This window comes from Copadichromis virginalis, linkage group LG6 (assembly GCF_057382275.1).
Source record: "Copadichromis virginalis isolate Kocher_CV1m ecotype Utaka linkage group LG6, C_Virginalis_male_GT1.1, whole genome shotgun sequence".
In the NCBI taxonomy this organism is placed as follows: Eukaryota; Metazoa; Chordata; class Actinopteri; order Cichliformes; family Cichlidae; genus Copadichromis; species Copadichromis virginalis.
Window position 1 is genome coordinate 11,072,187 of NC_140623.1, and position 17,990 is coordinate 11,090,176.

Consider the following 17,990-nt stretch of genomic DNA (forward strand, 5'->3'; position numbering starts at 1 on the left):
GGCGTGAATTACAGCGGATCCTGGCATGACATTAGCACTCTTCATTCTCATACCTGAGAAAAGGTTTGCAGTTTTTCTCAGTTGCTTTGGTGCAATTCTCACATCTGTAGCCGCTTTCTCAAAACAATGATCATTAGTGGGAAAGAGTGATGAGAAGAATGTTCCAGCTCTGAGATTTCCACCAAAGTCACTAAAAAACAACAAAACAAACTGTGTTGCAAATATGAAATTTTGTCTTACTGGTGCAACTGTATTACAGTAACATAAAAGACAGTTATCCTGCTTAACATACTTGAAAAGGCACACATAGAGACCTCTGTATAAGCAGTTACTAATGAGATTCCCCCTAGTGTATATCCCAGTTTAGAAAAACTTAAGCAAAAGCAGAAGTTGTCTTTCTGTTCACAGAATAACATTTATGCGTTCAATTTCATTAGAAAAAGAAAAAAAGAATCTAAGTATTCTTTTAATATTTCTTGTGACGAGTGGCGGGTGTTGTTATGCTAAAAACATTTTCCAGTCCAACAACAGAAATGAATGAAAAACGGAGAATGAATACCATGACGTGACGTTTCAGTCACCGTCATGCCTAACCTGTTTGGATTGTGGGATGAGCATTCATTTAGTGGAGCAGCCAGCCAAAGTGCAGCATCCTGTAGTGACACAGAGACAAGAGACAACGTTACACAATGCCACAGGTAAGAAATTCAAATGGAATTTTAATGAAGTTCAGATGACTCAGAACAACTTTTACTCAAAATGCCATTCATATTGTTTTAGTCAAAATAGCCTACCTATCTGGAATTTGTTCCAAAATATTATTTGGCAGAATTATAAAATATTTTTTTAAAAATCAAGTTTTGGCAGTTAATTTGGTCATTTTGTGCTGAAGAATGAGGCTCTGTCCAGCTCTCAGTCTCCGCAAACCTCACAGTAAACTGTTATCTTTAGAACGGCTTTCTAGTATTTTCTATATCACCATGTTGCTGCAAGGCTTTTCAAATGTCAGTTTTTGTGCTTGCTTTGTAAACTGCAAACTTTATGCAACTCACCTTGAGTCACATAGTCAAGAAAAACATCGTCTTCACTGCTTAATACCAAGCATACGTAGGGAGGGGTCATTACAGTGTGAGCATGTAAATGTCTTAAATATGTTGCTTGTTTGTGCTTGTTTTTCATGTCTTTTTTTGGTGATTTCTTCTGAAACTTTATTTAGATGTTACATTTACGTTACATTGACATACATATATTCATATATACAAGCATCGTGCACTTGATTACGCTGAAGATGATTGGAGTCAATAATAAAGGAGTTATTAAGTAATAATGTAGTCAGAACAAATCATTGGAATTCCTATTGCATACAACTGCTTCCCATATTTACTGTATGGGTACCATCATTGCCAACATTATATTCCCTTAGAAATGCTTGTATGTTTGAATGCATCTTTAGTATGTCTTCAGTTTTGTTACTTTCTTAGTCAAAGGCTGACTTTGGAACAATGCCACTGATAGATAAACTGATAAACAGCCATTATCAAATTTTACTCGGAGCAAAAGTGAAACCAGTCAACAATCGGTGTGTCAGCTGCAGAGATGTCATCAGCCTTGTTTAGCGGACCTGAGATCTTGAGACAAATTCCACTGTAAAAATGTATAGATCACAAGATTTGACTCAACATTGTAATGTGAACATGCACTTATGGTCTCTAAGAATAGAGGGGGGGGCAGTGAAACTGCAGATGCATTTTTTGATAAACTTACATAACTCTTTTTGTAACATAGTGGCACCACCTTCAATTATGTTCCTTCTTTTCTACAGCCAAAGCATCCCCTTCCCCTGCCAAGGAAACAAATCTCACTTCCAATCAGTCTTGATGAGCCAGAAAAAAGTGCTCCCCTGTCTCCCACGAAATCTGAAGAGGTTTGGGTTCAGTCGCCTACACTCTCAGAAGTTTAAGCAGTGGCTATATATAAACATATATGGTTTAATTCTAATAGTTTTTAATTATTTGGTGATTTTTTTCTCTATTTTAAACTCAGGACATCTGCTCGAGTCCACCACCAGTGTCACCAAAGAAGTGGACTGTTAAAAAGAGTCCAGAAGGAAATGGAGTTTTTGTGGAAAAAATAAAGGTACCGCTGGTCTATATCTAATGTTTTTTTTCTGTCCACATCTACTCACACAATGAATGCTTTTAATGTGTCACAGAAATGTAGTTTATCTGAAAGCAGTTGAATTGCAGCAGTACAAAGGTCAGACATGTGCATCCAAAGAATCTGAAACTGGTGTGTCTGATCAAACTCTCTGTCATGTGAGATAACATATGAAGTATGTGCACAGTTCAAACAGGATTACCATGTTCAAGGTTGATCTAATGAACATGGATTGTTTCTCTTTTTCTAAGATGCTGGATCAGTGTTTTAAGGATAAAGGTGAACTCCCTCTACTGCCTCCTAAACCCCATCGACTGCAGCTTGATGATGAAAATGAAGCCCTGGTAATTACTTAAAATAAACACAGCATTAAATTGATATCAAGTGATTGTTTTGTCATGTTGTAGTCACTTTAAATCATCTTTCTTTAATTAGGATGCTGAGAGTCTGTCAAACTTCTTTGAAGAGTCAACACGTGAGTAAAAAAATCCAGCTTGAAAAGATTTCAATAGGATGTTGTTTTTTGTGGTATCCTGTTGTTGCTGAACTGTAGTGTCATTTGCTTCTAGCCTGGAAAACTCTGTCCAGTGAGCTCCAACTTGGTAGAGTACCAGAAAAAGTGTAAGTTTTTTATCCATGCTTTTACATGTGGGAACAGTAGTTATAGTTAAAATGATTGTTTGTTGGCACTAAGTTTGTCTTTGGATTAATTTCATCTTCAATTCAATGCAGCTTAATTCAATTCAGTGACATGCAGACACACCACACAAATGTGAGCATCTTCCTCTCTTCAGACATCGTTGTACTTCAGTCTTTAACAAAGGGTGGACAGACTGACAGTACTGTCATGAACCTACTCGTGCACTCCTTTGGCTACAGCACTTCTTTTATACCATACAGCTGATTGGCTGATTGCATGTGTTTAAGTTCAGGCCTAACTTTAATTCCCAGCCATTCACATAGCCTTTTTGCTTAAAGAACATCTTTGTATGCTACACTGGCTCTCGCTGCCCAAAGCTGAGGAGGAAAGCAGTTTTCAAGACCACAAAATTTCACAAAACATTTGGAAGAAAGAAAGAAAAAGAACAATGCAAGTGAAAGTGAAGGCATGCAGAGATGCCGGAAGGGGCTCGTTCTCTCTGACCTTTTTGTTCATGAACATACACAACTAGGGCAGGGCTGGCAACTCCCATATCTCTCATGATAATAATTAAATATGAATGCCTTTTTGTTATGCATTAGTTTCACTTTCTTAAATTAATTAAACAAGTTAAACAGGAATAAGTTCCATAAACATGGAAGGGCACAAAAGAACATTTTATTTTATTTGACATTGGTGACTAAGGCAAATAAAACAGTTTTTTGTGTGTGTGTTTTTATTTTTACTAAATGAGATTCATTAGAATGATGTGACTAAAGACATCTGAGGTTAGTTGTTGATTTGAGCTGTTTGGAGGAGTCTTTCCTGTACTTTCATTACATGTCTCCTGCTTCAAATGATTAACGACACGCAGATTCACACTGATTTCAAATAGTGTCCTGAGTAAAAATAAATAAATAAATAGTGTCCTGAGTAAAAATAAATAAATAAATAGTGTCCTGAGTGCTGCTTTCCATCTGGTCCAAATACTTCTGTAGAGAAAAGAACCCAAACAAAAGCAGACTTTTAATACAAAACAACTCTTAATAGTTTGAAACACATAAAACTAAGTGCTTAAGAAAAGATATACTCACAGCAGGCAGTCATGACACACGTGTTTCACCAAATAATCTACCACAAACTAAATTAAAGAAGCAGCTCGTGAAGCAAATGAAGACTTACACTGTAAATTAAAGTGCAGTTTTCCAGTTATCCGTGATAAATGCAGTTCTTTTCCTAATTTAGGAAAAGTCAGAGAATCACCAAAGTTATTACAGTCTGTTATCATGAATAAGTGTGTTTAAAATGCAATTGGTTTTGTTGATATTAAAGGTGAATTAATAAAGTTTTTATAACACATTCTAGGGTCATAGAAGTTAAAGCCGAACATCTTCATAAAGCTTTCAATTCTTACATCTCGACGACATCTGGGTGTCAAGGCGGGCTGAAAGAAAAAATAGACGAGCTTGGCTCCATCGCTGACAACTTGGATAAGGTAAGAAGGTGTGGATATATTTATGGATATATGTACATCTGTGTCCATAGGTTCCCTTTTTAATCATTTTCTTTTTCAGGTTTCAAAGGGGACAAAAATCGCTGGCATCACAGGAGGCGCTACAACTGTAGCAGGAGGTGTGGCAGCAGCTGCTGGGGTGATCCTGTCCCCGTTCACGCTGGGAGCCTCGCTGGCACTAACTGCTGTCGGGGTCGGCGTGGCTGCAGCCGGCGGTGTTACTGGTGCATCAGCAGCCATCGCAAATAAGGTGATGGTCTTTAAGGCACTGGGTTAAAACATCTTTGTTCATGGTTTTTGTAGGTTGATAGGTTTTCCTAAATTTTTAAGAGAAAATACATTTTTCAAATCTATTCTGACTCACTTTTGTTTCTGTTTTTTTGTTAATTTGGAGTTCCAGGACTTCAATCTAAAATGCTGAATGTCTTCTTTTACAGTATAAAGTCTCTCAAGATCAAAAGCCCTGTTTTCATGTTATCACAATTTTTAAAAAGGGTACTAACTGGAAACTACCCACACTAGTTATCTGAATTTCTGGTATTGAACTGATTGTGAAGCATTTTTTTCCAGGTGAACTGCAACCAGGACCAGAAGAAAATTGAAAAGGTCTTTACCGACTACGAGTCCCTCAGTAAGGGCATTCAGGAGAAACTTGCTTATGTCATTGAGGGCATAGAGCAGCTGAGGCAGCATGGTGTCATCATGCTCGAGAGGACCAAGGTGAAGTCAGAGAGGGCCTCCAAGTTGTTGGAGTTCTTTGGTCTAGGAGGGCCATGTGCCAAGGTCTTGGAGGCAAACTCCAAGCCATCTGGGATGATAGAAGGCTTCGCCCTCGGCATGGATATGTACTTCACCAAAGGAAAAGATGGAACCAAGGTGAAGAAGGGCTTTGAGTCAAAGTTGGCAAAGAAACTCCGCTCCTTGGCAGTGGATCTCCAGGAACGACTGGATGAGTCCATCAAAATCAAAGAACTGTTTGAAAAGTATTGTTAGGAGGGTATTTTTCTCCACTTGAATATCTTTTGTTTTGGGGTTGTCTTTTAATGTTAATTTTCAGCTGTTATTAAAGTTTATTGATCAATATAGATATTACCTCTTTGGCAACAGGTTTGAAAACAGAACAAAACTTTTAGTGCAACTTTAGGAATTGTAACTTCAAGCAGTTTCTTTTAAATGGCATGTGGTTATTAATGCTGTATAAAACTGAGATTGTGTTAACCTCCCTTACTTTAGCCAATTTTTCCTGTTAAGATTATTTCTACAACTAATCTAATCAGATTTTGTCGATTCACACCTTAAGCTAGGTGTTAAACAGAATGCCATGACATTTTTAAAAATGACTTCTAAATAAACTACTTAAAGACCGACACTATCCACCAGGGGGCAGTGTAATTCTTTTTTCTGTTTTTTATTTCACCTGATACTGAGTACAGTTTTAAAATACATAGACTTTTGTCATTCCTAGCTTGACTTTATATGTCATGAGTGGTTGTTAACCGTAAGCTTAAAATGAAACATTTTAAATGTTACTTCTCCATAAACCTACTCAGGCCCCAGACCTGACTGTGTGTCATACAAACCATATGACAATTACAGAAATGCAGTCAAACTTTTTCTCAGTGTTTATTCAAATAGTTCTGCCTATCATTCAACCTATTTATGCTATAAACCTTTTTACATTTTCACACTATCATAAGGTGTGGACACCTTGGGTTGTGAAAAAAAATTTGAATGACCTAAAAAAAAAAATTAGGGTTTGGGTCCAAATTAATGTGTGGCTTCAAGTGTGGTCTTCTGCTGCTGTAGCCGAACTGCTTCAAGGTAAGATTTGTTGTGCTCTTCTGCATGGTTTGTTTATAATCGCTGGTTATTTGTGTTACTGTTGCTTTCCTATCAGCTCTGGTGATTCTTCTCTGGTCTCTGACATCAACAAGGCATTTTCACCCTGAGAACTGCTGCTCTCTGGATATTTCTCTTTTTTTGGACCAGTAGTTTTTGACACACTCAGACCAAAAACCATGCCTATTATACCTTACTTCTTGATGCTCTGTTTGAACTTCATGAGGCTGTCTTGGACATGTCTATATGCCTGAATGATTTGAATTACTGACTCATGATTGGTTAATTTGGTATTTGCATTATTGAGCAGCTGAACAGGTATACCTAATAAAGTGGCTGCTGAATGTATGTAGTGTGACTTACAGTAGTTGGTGCTATGCTCTCAGGTTGTATATATTTTCTTTGTCTGTTTTCTGATCTGTATGTTTTCACGAGTATTATTTTGCTTTTCTCCATTTCAGCAATTTTTCACATAAATCCATCACATGTAATTTTTCTGTCTGGATCCTTTTTACTCTGCATTATTCCTGCATTTTTTGCAGAAACCTTTGCAAAGTCAGTAAGGTTTTGATAAAAGTAAAAAACAATTTCATGTCTAAGTCTTTAAAAGGTGGTGAAAGAAAATTGTTATTTATTCATCACAGTATTCCTAAAGTGTTCCTTTAAACGATTTCCTTTAATATTTCTTGCGACAAGTGGCGGGTGTTGTTATCCTAAAAACAACATTTTCCAGTCCAACAACAGAATGAATGAAAAAAGGTGAATGGATACCATGCCGTGACGTTTCAGTCACAGTCATGCAATCTGTTTGGTTTGTGTGATGAGCATTCATTTAGTGGATCAACCAGCCAAAGTGCAGCATCCTGTAGTTACACAGAGACAGCAGGCACTGTTACACAATGCCACAGGTAAGAAATTTAAATAGAATTTTATTTAAGTTCAGATGACAACAACTTTTACTCAAACTGCCATGCATATTGTTTTGGTCAAAATATCCTACCTATCTGGAATTTGTTCCAACATATTTCAAAAGAACTGCAAAGGTTTTGTTGCCAGAATCATTAAAATTTTTGAATTAGATTAGATTTGCACACAAAGCAAAAGTGAAATCAGTCCACAATGGGCGTGTTAGCTGCAGCGATGTAAGCAGCCTTGTTTGGCGGGCTTGACCAGGTAGATTAACAGTTTGGTTGTCTGGAATTTCAGCTCTGTAAGCTGACTCTGAATTGAAATATAATGTGTTCAGATTTGTAGTTCCTTAGAAATCTTGAAGCAAATTTCACTGTAAAAATGTATAGATCAGTAGATTTGACTCAATGTTGTATCATGAACATGCCTCATGGTCTCTAAAAGTAGGTTCAGGGAGGGGGCCATTGAAATTGTAGACCACAGTTCTACTTTGATAAACTTATTCTGTGTTACATAACTATCTTTGTCACATTGTGGCAGCACCTTCAATTATGCTCCCTCTTTTCTCCAGCCAAAGCTTCCGACTCCCTTGCCACGTCCGACTCCCCTGCCAAGAAAACAAATCTTCCTTCAAATGAGTCCTAAGACTGATGAGCCAGAAAAAAGTGCTCCCCTGTCTCCCACGAAATCTGGAGAGGTTTGGGTTCAGTCGCCTACACTCTCAGAAGTTTAAGCAGTGGCTATATATAAACATATATGGTTGCATTCTATTCATTTTTAATTATTTGGTGATTTTTTTCTCTATTATAAACTCAGGACATCTGCTCGAGTCCACCACCGGTGGCACCAAAGAAGTGGACTGTTAGAAAGAGTTCAACAGGAAATGAAGTTTTTGTGGAAAAAATAAAGGTACCGCTGGTCTATATCTAATGTTTTTTTTCTGTCCACATCTACTCACACAATGAATGCTTTTAATGTGTCACAGAAATGTAGTTTATCTGAAAGCAGTTGAATTGCAGCAGTACAAAGGTCAGACATGTGCATCCAAAGAATCTGAAACTGGTGTGTCTGATCAAACTCTCTGTCATGTGAGATAACATATGAAGTATGTGCACAGTTCAAACAGGATTACCATGTTCAAGGTTGATCTAATAAACATGGATTGTTTCTCTTTTTTTAAGATGCTGGATCAGTGTTTTAAGGATAAAGATGAACCCCCTCCGCTGCCTCCTAAACCCCATCGACTGCAGCTTGATGATGAAAATGAAGCCCTGGTAATTACTTAAAATAAACACAGCATTAAATTGATATCAAGTGATTGTTTTGTCATGTTGTAGTCACTTTAAATCATCTTTCTTTAATTAGGATGCTGAGAGTCTGTCAAACTCCTACAAAGAGTCAACACGTGAGTAAAAATATCCAGCTTGAAAAGATTTCAATAGGATGTTGTTTTTTGTGGTATCCTGTTGTTGCTGAACTGTAGTGTCATTTGCTTCTAGCCTGGAAAACTCTGTCCAGTGAGCTCCAACTTAGAGGAGTGCCAGAAAAAGTGTAAGTTTTTTATCCATGCTTTTACATGTGGGAACAGTAGTTATAGTTAAAATGATTGTTTGTTGGCACTAAGTTTGTCTTTGGATTAATTTCATCTTCACTTCAATGCAGCTTAATTCAATTCCATGATAAGCAGACACACCACACAAATGTGAGCATCTTCCTCTCTTCAGACATCGTTGGACTTCAGTCTTTAACAAAGGGTGGACAGACTGACAGTACTGTCATGAACCTACTCGTGCACTCCTTTGGCTACAGCACTTCTTTTATACCATACAGCTGATTGGCTGATTGCATGTGTTTAAGTTCAGGCCTAACTTTAGTTCCCAGCCATTCACATAGCCTTTTTTCATAAAGAATGTCTTTAAGAAAAAAGGCTGTGCTCGCAACTCTCATACCTCTAATCTAGTTACATATGAATACATTATTGTTAAGCACTAGTTTCACTTTCTAAAAGTAAGTTAAACAAGCTAAACAGGAATAAGTTCCATAAACATGGACAAAGAACATTTTATTTTCCTTAGCAACCAAACATTAGATGTTCAGAGTTGTTTTTTTTTTAAGTATTTATTTTTACTAAATGAGATTCATCAGAATAGTGCGGCTAAACACATCTGAGGTTAGTTGTCGATTTGAGCTGTTTGGAGGAGTCTTTCCTGTACTTTCATTACATGCCTCCTGCTTCAAATGATTAACGACACGCAGATTCACACTGATTTTTTTTAGACATTGTCAAATAGTGTCCTGAGTGCTGCTTTCCATCTGGTCCAAATACTTCTGTAGAGAAAAGAACCAAAACAAAAGCAGACTTTTAATACAAAACAACTCTTAATAGTATGAAACACGTAAAACTAAGTGCTTAAGAAAAGATATACTTACAGCAGGCAGTCATGACACACGTGCTTCACCAAATAATCTGCCATGAACAAAAGAAGCAGCTCGTGAAGCAAATGAAGACTTACACTGTAAATTAAAGTGCAGTTTTCCAGTTATCCGTGATAAATGCAGTGCTTTTCCTGCTTTAGGAAAAGTCAGAGAATCACCAAAGTTATTACAGTCTGTTATCTGCGGATCATGAATAAGTGTGTTTAAAATGCAAATGGTTTTGTTGATATTAAAGGTGAATTAATAAAGTTTTTATAACACATTCTAGGGTCATAGAAGTTAAAGCCGAACATCTTCATAAAGCTTTCAATTCTTACATCTCGACGACATCTGGGTGTCAAGGCGGGCTGAAAGAAAAAATAGACGAGCTTGGCTCCATCGCTGACAACTTGGATAAGGTAAGAAGGTGTGGATATATTTATGGATATATGTATATCTGTGTCCATAGGTTCCCTTTTTAATCATTTTCTTTTTCAGGTTTCAAAGGGGACAAAAATCGCTGGCATCACAGGAGGCGCTACAACTGTAGCAGGAGGTGTGGCAGCAGCTGCTGGGGTGATCCTGTCCCCGTTCACGCTGGGAGCCTCGCTGGCACTAACTGCTGTCGGGGTCGGCGTGGCTGCAGCCGGCGGTGTTACTGGTGCATCAGCAGCCATCGCAAATAAGGTGACGGTCTTTAAGGCACTGGCTTGATTAAATTCTGCTGTTAAAAACAATCACAGCTTTTCTTTATCACTTTCACACTCCAGTGATGCATCTGAGTTTTTGGGCTTCAGTGTCTTGGCCGAGAACACTTCTCCCCACTGTCTAAGTGTTTGCTGTCATAGGGGACCGTTGGAGGTCCAGGACTTCAATCTAAAATGCTGAATGTCTTCTTTTACAATATAAAGTCTCTCAAGATCAAAAGCCCTGTTTTTATGTTATCACAATTTTTAAAAAGGGTACTAACTGGAAACTACCCACACTAGTAATCTGAATTTCTGGTATTGAACTGATTGTGAAGCATGTTTTTCCAGGTGAAATGCAACCAGGACCAGAAGAAAATTGAGAAGATCTTTACCAATTACGAGTCCCTCAGTAAGTGCATTCAGGAGAAATTGTTTTATGTTAATGAGGGCATAGAGCAGCTGAGGCAGCATGGTGTGTTCACGCTTGAGAACACAAAGGTGAAGTCAGAGAGGGCCTCCAAGGTGCTGGAGTTCTGTGGTCAAGGAGGTGCATGTGCCACGGCCTTGGAGGCAAACTCTAAGGCGTCTGGGATGATAGAAGGCTTCGCCCTCGGCATGGATATGTACTTCACCAAAGGAAAAGATGGAACCAAGGTGAAGAAGGGCTTTGAGTCAAAGTTGGCAAAGAAACTCCGCTCCTTGATGATGGATCTCCAGAAAGGACTGGATGAGTTCATCAAAATCAAAGAACTGTTTGAAAAGTATTGTTAGGAGGGTATTTTTCTCCACTTGAATATCTTTTGTTTTGGGGTTGTCTTTTAATGTTAATTTTCAGTTTTTACAAACGTTTATTGATCGGTGTATATATATTACTTCTTTGTCAACAGGTTTGAAAACAGAACAAAGCTTTTGGTGCAACTTTAGGAATTGTAACTTCAAGCAGTTTCTTTTAAATGGCATGTGGTTATTAATGCTGTATAAAACTGAGATTGTGTTAACCTCCCTTACTTTAGCTGTTTTTTCTTTCAAGATAATCTAACAGCTTAAGCTACGTGTTAAACTGAATCCAATGACATTTTTAAAATAAGACTAATAAATAAAGACTGACGCCATCCACCAGGGGGCAGTGTAGTCCTTCTTTTAAAACATTTCAGCTGATGCTGAGTACACATTTTGAAAATACGTAAACTTTTGACATTCCTAGCTTGACTTTATATGTGGTATAGTTTTACGTATAACATTTAAAAACAATTTACACACAAATGTGAGTGGTTGTTAACTGAAAGCTTAAAATGAAACATTTTGAATGTTCTCCATAAACCTACTCAGGTACCAGACCGGACTGTGGGTCATACAGACCGTATTACAATTACAGAAATGTAGTCAAACTATATCTCAGTGAGATTAAAACGACTACAAAAAACATAGCAAGAGACACTGGTTTTGGAGAAGCACAAACCAGACCCAGGTGTACTTTCAGAGTCACTGTCCTGCAGCTTGAATCTTTCAGTACTGTCTGCAGAACAAGTTTGATGTTTCCACCCCTATTTCAACTTTGGATGGAGTTTTGTTTTTGTTTTTTTTAATCTATGTTTGCTTTATTGTCATTACTTGCTTATTACACTATGACTGGCTCTAACAAGTGTATCTACAAACAATGCTGAAGATTTCATTCAGATGCCAATTTTGGGTTTTAGGGGGCTGCTCTAATATTTGGCTTCAACACCATCTTTATCTTCGGTTTGAAAAAAGGAACAGTGCACTTGAGTGACAATCAGCCTTTTATTTACCTCGCTGACTACTTTGACAGTCATTAAATGACTTCCCCATCTAAAATAATATCTTCCCTTTACAAAACCATCCCAACCACATGAAACCTTCATGTAGGGTGAAAAAAATAATTATGATGAAATGTATGAAGTGAGACTCCTCGCTCTGCAGTCTGCACAGTCTTGTTCAGTCCAAATAATAGTTACCAGGCTTGTTTGACCAGAGGCTGCTCAAAATGACAAGGGTGTGACCCTACATGTGTTAGACATAAGCAGTGAATCATGTCCGTCTGTATGTGAATAAAATATAAAATGGGACACGTTGTGATCTAAATTAACTGTCGGCCAGTTAAAACAATAGACATCTTCGCTCCAGTACAATGAATATTATTGCAAAAATGCGATTTGGATGGGTTTTTTTTTACAAACAGTAAAACAGCTAAAGGCCCATAAAATACTCAATACTCAATGTTTACATCCTGGATTTGACCTATATTTTACGTCACAGCAGCCTGTGGATCTACTTTGTCCGTTGTAAAAGCTATGATTCATCCAACCAGTTATAAACATGAGTCAGGCGGAGGGATCGCACTCACAAAAAAGGCTCGTTTGTTTAACTTAACCAGCATAGTCGAGTGGCCACGCTTTTGTTGGCGTTATAAATACTGTTGTGAAGACCTCCCACTCGCGCTGCTGGTTTCACAGTGAACAAACGCCCTCGCGCTTGGTGCGGAGTGATATACGCAGTAGTACTTCGTTCCTATATAATCCCCACGCGACGGCTCTACCTGCTCTTCGTTCCTACAGCTCCTAAAGTAAACACACTTTGCGCATAGTAGCTTTAGCGGGCCAAAATGGCAGTGTAGAGGCGTGCGGCAGCTAATCTTGCAGCGGCAACAAACCGGCAGTGCAACGGCTAAGTGCACTGGCTTTTTCTGGCAAAATGGCGTAAGTAATTTTTTTTTATGTTTGCAGTCTTCTAAAGAGAAAAAAAATATAGCCACTTCCTGTAGTAACTAACCTGTCAACTAGAATGTGTTACTGGCTATTAAACTTGTTGATCAAGGCTATTTGTTTTTGTAAAAAAAAAAACTTTAAGTGTGTTGATTCCTAGTTCCTTGTTTGGAGCTAAGGTATCAAATTACAGTATACCAGCTGAAGGGTGTTGTGTTGTGAATCATGCTAACGAGCCGTCGTTTGGGCACGGGAAACATTTCAGACGTCTCATTTGAAGTTGTAATTTTTTTCCATGGCTGCGACACTGTTGTCAGTGTGATACTATAAACATTTTTAGTGTTTTGTATACGTTTCATATTGGCAACGTGGCGTCCAAAATGGCGCGCGCTGTGCTCGTTCCCCGCCTCGCGCAGATGGCTCTGTTGTGAAAATGGCGGTTTGCCCTCCCACATCTCCGCCGTGACTCATAGGCGTGGGTGGAGTTACCAGCCAATGCATGACCAAATTAGGCAAAGTTATCCCCCGGTGTAGGGCGGAGTTTCCCACCAATACAGCTTTGACGCTTAAGGGGAACGGATTAGCCAAAATTAGATACAACCCCCCCCCCCCCGCCCATAACGGGGATGTCAACTCCTCTAATGACCCTAGTACAGGGGTGTCAAACTCAAATTCACAGTGGGCCAAATTCAAAACTGGAACAAGGTCGCGGGCTAACATTAATATTTATTGGAAAAAAAATCTTCCTCCAGATTTAAGAATGAATCTCTTCTTATGGACTCAAACAAGTTTTGCTGAAAAACTGAATATGGAACAAGCAAAGCTTAATACTAAACAATATATATATTAGCTGTATAATACCAGTAGGCCAGCTCTAATAATAATTTGGTATGGCTTCACGGGCCAAATGTAATTAGGCTGCAGGCCAAATTTAGCCCGCGGCCCAGAGTTTGACACCTATGCCCTAGTACATACCACCAAAGAAGCCTACATTGTCTGCACAATGTTGTCAGTCAACAATATGCTTGTTTCAGGAAGTACACCTGCTCTGGGGAAACTTTGCATTTACAAATAAACTTGGCCCTGCCGAACATTGAATTTTCATAAAGTTTGAATATATCGTTTCACAACTTCCTGCAATAAAATGTGTCACTTCATTTTAGTTTCCATGAGAATCAAGACTTACATTTGCTTATATTCCTTATTTTTCTCCCATTAACATGATTTCTGTTTTCTCCCCTCCAACCAGGTCTCTCCCGGCAACCACCTTCAGCTTTGCTGCCGCCGACAGCATACCTGGACCTCTCGACTCACCTTTGTTCTTGTACACCTTTTCACGGCTACCACTGACCAGCAGCAGCCATGACCCTCTCCCAGCTAGCCCTGGAGGACGTGGAGGCCCTGTACTTAGGTGTGTGTTGTGATGATACATATTGCCAGAGCACTAGTACAAACACTGCTGAATGTGCTGCTTTGTTTGCATAACATTTGGTAATAATAATACCATTCCCAACAATTCTAAAGCCAATGAAGTACAGTTCCATATGGTCAGCATGGAATTATCTGTAGATGGGTTAGATGTTTTAGTGAGTTATTGGATGAATGACAGATTGTATGTATTGGATGCCCAAAATTAGAAATTGACGCGCTGATCTTTTGTTCTCAGGGCCCTCCTTTCTGATGGCTGACCCCATGGGGCCCCTTCTGGACCAAGATGAAGAAGAAGCTCTTTCTCCCTCCTCCCTAGAGGGGAAGGCGCCAGCTTCGCCCTCCCTTTCTTTGTCCACTTATCCATCCTCCTCGTCCCCTTATCAGACTATGTCTTTCTCCCCGCTGTCTTTGTCCTCCCCATCTCCTTCTCCCACCCATTGTTCCTCGTTCCTGGGAACCAAGGCCGGAGCGGACTCGCTGTCCCTCTCTTGGCTGGGTGCCGGCGACCTGCTCGACGCCCATGTTGGAGCAGATGATGGCAAAGGTGAGCGTGCTTTAAAATACATGTTTAATGAGCAGGGGGCAAGTCCTAAATTTTAAAAATTATTTTTCAAAAGGAAATAATTTGACTACTTGTTGAGCTGATTAGAAACCAAATAAAAGAAATGATGGGAGATTACTAATTGGAGTATGTTTAGGACCAAACTACATCTTCCACTCTTATTAGACTGTGAAGTTTGGAGTATTTCTTGTGCTGTGAGTATTTCAGAGGAGAGGCCCGCTGGCAGTTAAGTATTTGAGGTTTGCTTGCAGGCTGAGACCTGACGTTAAGACCGTGGATGAGAAACCTCGATGTTTGTAGGGCAACAAACATTTATTGGTTTGTGAGTGGCGGGTGTGGCTCACAGTTGTGCTGTAATGACCGGCTCAATCTGGTTTTGTTAGACGTCATTGTGAAATGACACATTTAGCCCTTTGTTCTTCCTGACATCAGTTAAAGGTGTAAAAGTCCTTGTTTTATGGATTTAGTCTCACTTGAGTATTTGTGAGACGAGGGAGAGATCAAATTTACGCCTGAGGTCATGTGTTGAATACGGTTGGATCACAACATTTCAAGAAAATTTGATGTATAAAAAATAAACACTGTATGTTTTGTTGATGCTTGCAGCCAGCAGCTCTCATAATATTTTGGGATATTGTATCTTGGGTCAATATTTTAAACAGCAGCTTTCACCGTGTAACCACATCAGTAATTTACATCCGCCCATTGTTTTTTCTGTCATATGTAGTAACGGGACTATAACCCACATAGTGTTGAGATTGTCATACGGCTTTTTTATAGGTTGTAAAAATTGATCCAGTACAATTCACAACCCTGGTATTTAACAAATAAGTAGCTTTATGGAGTATGGCATGGAAATGATTCACTGTAAGATTAACGATCCAAATCTCTGAACTGTTTATTGCGAGTATTAATGAATAATATTTGTCAGCAGATGATGCTTTTGCCGGCATGGACTGGATGTCAGAGAAAATCGACCTGAGTGAATTTGACCTGGAGTCTTTCATTGGATCCTGCTCCTCTGATGAGTCTCCCAGCTCCCCTGAAGATCTCCTGGCTTCCCTGGACTCCTCCATGGATTTGGATCTAGATCCCTTTAACACAAACATCCCCGTCCCACACAGCAGCCTTGAGCTGAGTTTGCCTCTGCCCGACATTCCCAGTCCCCCTCTGGAGCTCCCTCTCCCTGTGGCAGCTGAGGCCAAGAAGATGGATGTTGCTCCTGCTCATGAGGTTAAATCTGAACCTCCATCTCCCCCATCTCCAGTCTACACATTGGAGCTGGGAAGCGAAGTAGATGTCCTAGATGCTGACAAGCAGACCACATCCCTCACAATCATCCCAGACCCCAGTGGAAGCGTTCAGTCGACCCCCATTGTTCTCTCCATCCCCACCTCTGGTCACTTTGTGGTGGTTCTCTCAAACAAAGAAGAGCCCTCCCTCGTATCTCTCCCCGATCAAGCTGTTAAAACCTCTCCACCAAGCGAATGCGACAGTGACTCTGGCTTTGAGTCAGCCATTGGTTCTCCGGTGCGCCTTCCTTCTCCTCTTCCTACCCCGCCCCCTGCAGCTGGTTCCTCTAGGACCAAACCCTACTCCAAATCTGAAGCTTCCACCTCTCCCAAGACCTCAAAGGTCAAATCAGTGTCTGGTGCTCCCAGAGGGGTGGAGAAGAAGCTCAAGAAAATGGAACAGAACAAGACAGCAGCCACACGTTATCGGCAGAAGAAAAGGGTTGAACAGGAGGAGCTGCACAAAGAGTGCGAAGAGCTGGAGAAGAAGAACAACGAGCTGGCGGAAAAAGCAGAGTCCATCAGCCGAGAGATCCAGTACCTCAAGGACCTGATGGAAGAGGTTCGAAAGCACCGCCGTGTAAAGACCAACTCAGTGGCTTAAAAAGAAAGTAGTGAGAGAGTGGTGTTCCTGCTTCAGTGATCACATGCTTAAAGGGAATCCAAACTAGTAATTGAAGAAAATTGTAAAAGAGCTGCGCGTGAAACCTGCCACTTGGTGGAAAAGAATGAATAGCCAGATAAAAAGTCAAACTCGTATAGAAGTTATAGTAGTGTAGATTAGGGGGCTGGGAGTTTGTGAGGTGAAGCATCTGTACATGCTTGTCTCTCAGTCCCCTGTCTTATTCCTGGTACAAAAAACAGGGTGTAAGTTTGTCTTTGTAGACTAGGCATGCAAAGCACGAGTCACCGTAGCTCCTGGTATTGTTGTAGACCTGTAACTCATTGACTGAGATCTCCTTGCTCCAGCACCACTTCATCACCAGACGTCAAATGGGCTTAAATACATTTAGTCAGAAAAATTAAACACCACTTCTACCCCGTTCCTACTACCTTCTAACCCCATGCAACCCTATTTTGACCTTCTTCTTAACATCTTGACTTCCAGTAAGGGGCCTCAGCCTACTTATGAATCCGTGATATTACACTCGACTCTTATGTATATATTTTCTCATTTGCTTGCAGATTGTGGGTATTTTTCCCCTTTTTTTTTTTTAATTATTATTTAATGCTGGATAAAATCTTATCACATCTTTGGTAGCTCTGTCTCCTAGCACTGGTGTTTGGCTTGTAAAAAATGCTTTGCTGGTCTTTTTTTCTATTAAATATCTATCAGTACTCCAGTGATGATCTGTCTTTTTTTAATTTTATTTAGAGTACATTTGATAGTTAAGTCTGTCAGGCTTTTCTGGAAAATTGATACGACAGACTGTAAAACACACATTGGGTAGATAAAAACGAGATTTTTAAGATGAACCAGTTTCAGTGACAAAAATAAAATCTTAACACAGATCCTTTGATATATTTATGTTTATAAAAATGCTGAGTCATTTGCAGAAGGCAATGAGAAGATGAAAAATTAGTCGTGTAAGCATCGATTACTAAGCCAGAGACTAGGACTTGAACTTATAACTCAAGGTTATGAAAGTGAATGTTGTTATTAATAAAAATGGTGCCTTGTATTGGGAAAAGTTGGGCACAAATATATATTTAGAAATTTTCCTTTCCGGTTACATTTGTACCTTACCTGGTTTGTATTGCCTTGTCACAGACCTGGGGCCCGTTCTTCGTACCTCGCTAAGTAGGTTAGCCGGATTAGA

The 17,990-nt window shown here is 39.5% G+C and overlaps 3 protein-coding genes across 4 annotated transcripts; all 3 read left to right on the top strand.

Moving 5' to 3' along the window:
• Positions 1-633: 633 nt before the first annotated feature.
• Positions 634-5,672, top strand: LOC146707279 (apolipoprotein L6-like). The gene is made up of 9 exons (XM_085460846.1): positions 634-698; positions 1,823-1,924; positions 2,044-2,136; positions 2,409-2,501; positions 2,593-2,632; positions 2,727-2,778; positions 4,163-4,292; positions 4,372-4,560; positions 4,881-5,672. Exons 1-9 carry the CDS (start codon positions 690-692, stop codon positions 5,301-5,303), a joined length of 1,131 nt encoding a protein of 376 aa, XP_085316972.1. The 5' UTR covers positions 634-689; the 3' UTR covers positions 5,304-5,672.
• Positions 5,673-6,996: 1,324 nt separating this feature from the next.
• LOC146707280 (apolipoprotein L6-like) lies at positions 6,997-11,273 on the top strand. The gene is made up of 9 exons (XM_085460847.1): positions 6,997-7,057; positions 7,630-7,755; positions 7,875-7,967; positions 8,240-8,332; positions 8,424-8,463; positions 8,558-8,609; positions 9,763-9,892; positions 9,972-10,160; positions 10,511-11,273. Exons 1-9 carry the CDS (start codon positions 7,049-7,051, stop codon positions 10,931-10,933), a joined length of 1,155 nt encoding a protein of 384 aa, XP_085316973.1. The 5' UTR covers positions 6,997-7,048; the 3' UTR covers positions 10,934-11,273.
• Positions 11,274-12,677: 1,404 nt separating this feature from the next.
• atf4a (activating transcription factor 4a) lies at positions 12,678-17,513 on the top strand. Of its 2 annotated transcripts, none has more exons than XM_085458607.1 (4): positions 12,678-12,879; positions 14,135-14,296; positions 14,552-14,860; positions 15,810-17,513. In XM_085458607.1, the coding sequence occupies exons 2-4, from the start codon at positions 14,248-14,250 to the stop codon at positions 16,772-16,774; spliced, it is 1,323 nt and encodes a 440-aa protein (XP_085314733.1). In that variant the 5' UTR covers positions 12,678-12,879; positions 14,135-14,247; the 3' UTR covers positions 16,775-17,513. The 2 variants fall into 2 exon arrangements, with proteins under 2 accessions (XP_085314733.1, XP_085314734.1); XM_085458608.1 differs by having other exon boundaries at positions 12,681-12,879; positions 15,813-17,513.
• The last annotated feature ends 477 nt before the right edge of the window (positions 17,514-17,990 follow it).

Excerpts from the sequence above, each read along its gene's own strand:
- LOC146707280 (XM_085460847.1), top strand. Across the intron at positions 7,756-7,874 it reads CTCCCACGAAATCTGGAGAG|GACATCTGCTCGAGTCCACC; the intron begins GTTTGGGTTCAG and ends TTATAAACTCAG. Across the intron at positions 8,610-9,762 it reads AGAGGAGTGCCAGAAAAAGT|GGTCATAGAAGTTAAAGCCG; the intron begins GTAAGTTTTTTA and ends AACACATTCTAG.
- atf4a (XM_085458607.1), top strand. The coding sequence starts at position 14,248 with ATGACCCTCTCCCAGCTAGCCCTGGAGGACGTGGAGGCCCTGTACTTA. Across the intron at positions 14,297-14,551 it reads CGTGGAGGCCCTGTACTTAG|GGCCCTCCTTTCTGATGGCT; the intron begins GTGTGTGTTGTG and ends TTTTGTTCTCAG. Across the intron at positions 14,861-15,809 it reads TGGAGCAGATGATGGCAAAG|CAGATGATGCTTTTGCCGGC; the intron begins GTGAGCGTGCTT and ends AATATTTGTCAG.
- LOC146707279 (XM_085460846.1), top strand. Across the intron at positions 2,633-2,726 it reads CTTCTTTGAAGAGTCAACAC|CCTGGAAAACTCTGTCCAGT; the intron begins GTGAGTAAAAAA and ends ATTTGCTTCTAG. Across the intron at positions 4,561-4,880 it reads CAGCAGCCATCGCAAATAAG|GTGAACTGCAACCAGGACCA; the intron begins GTGATGGTCTTT and ends ATTTTTTTCCAG.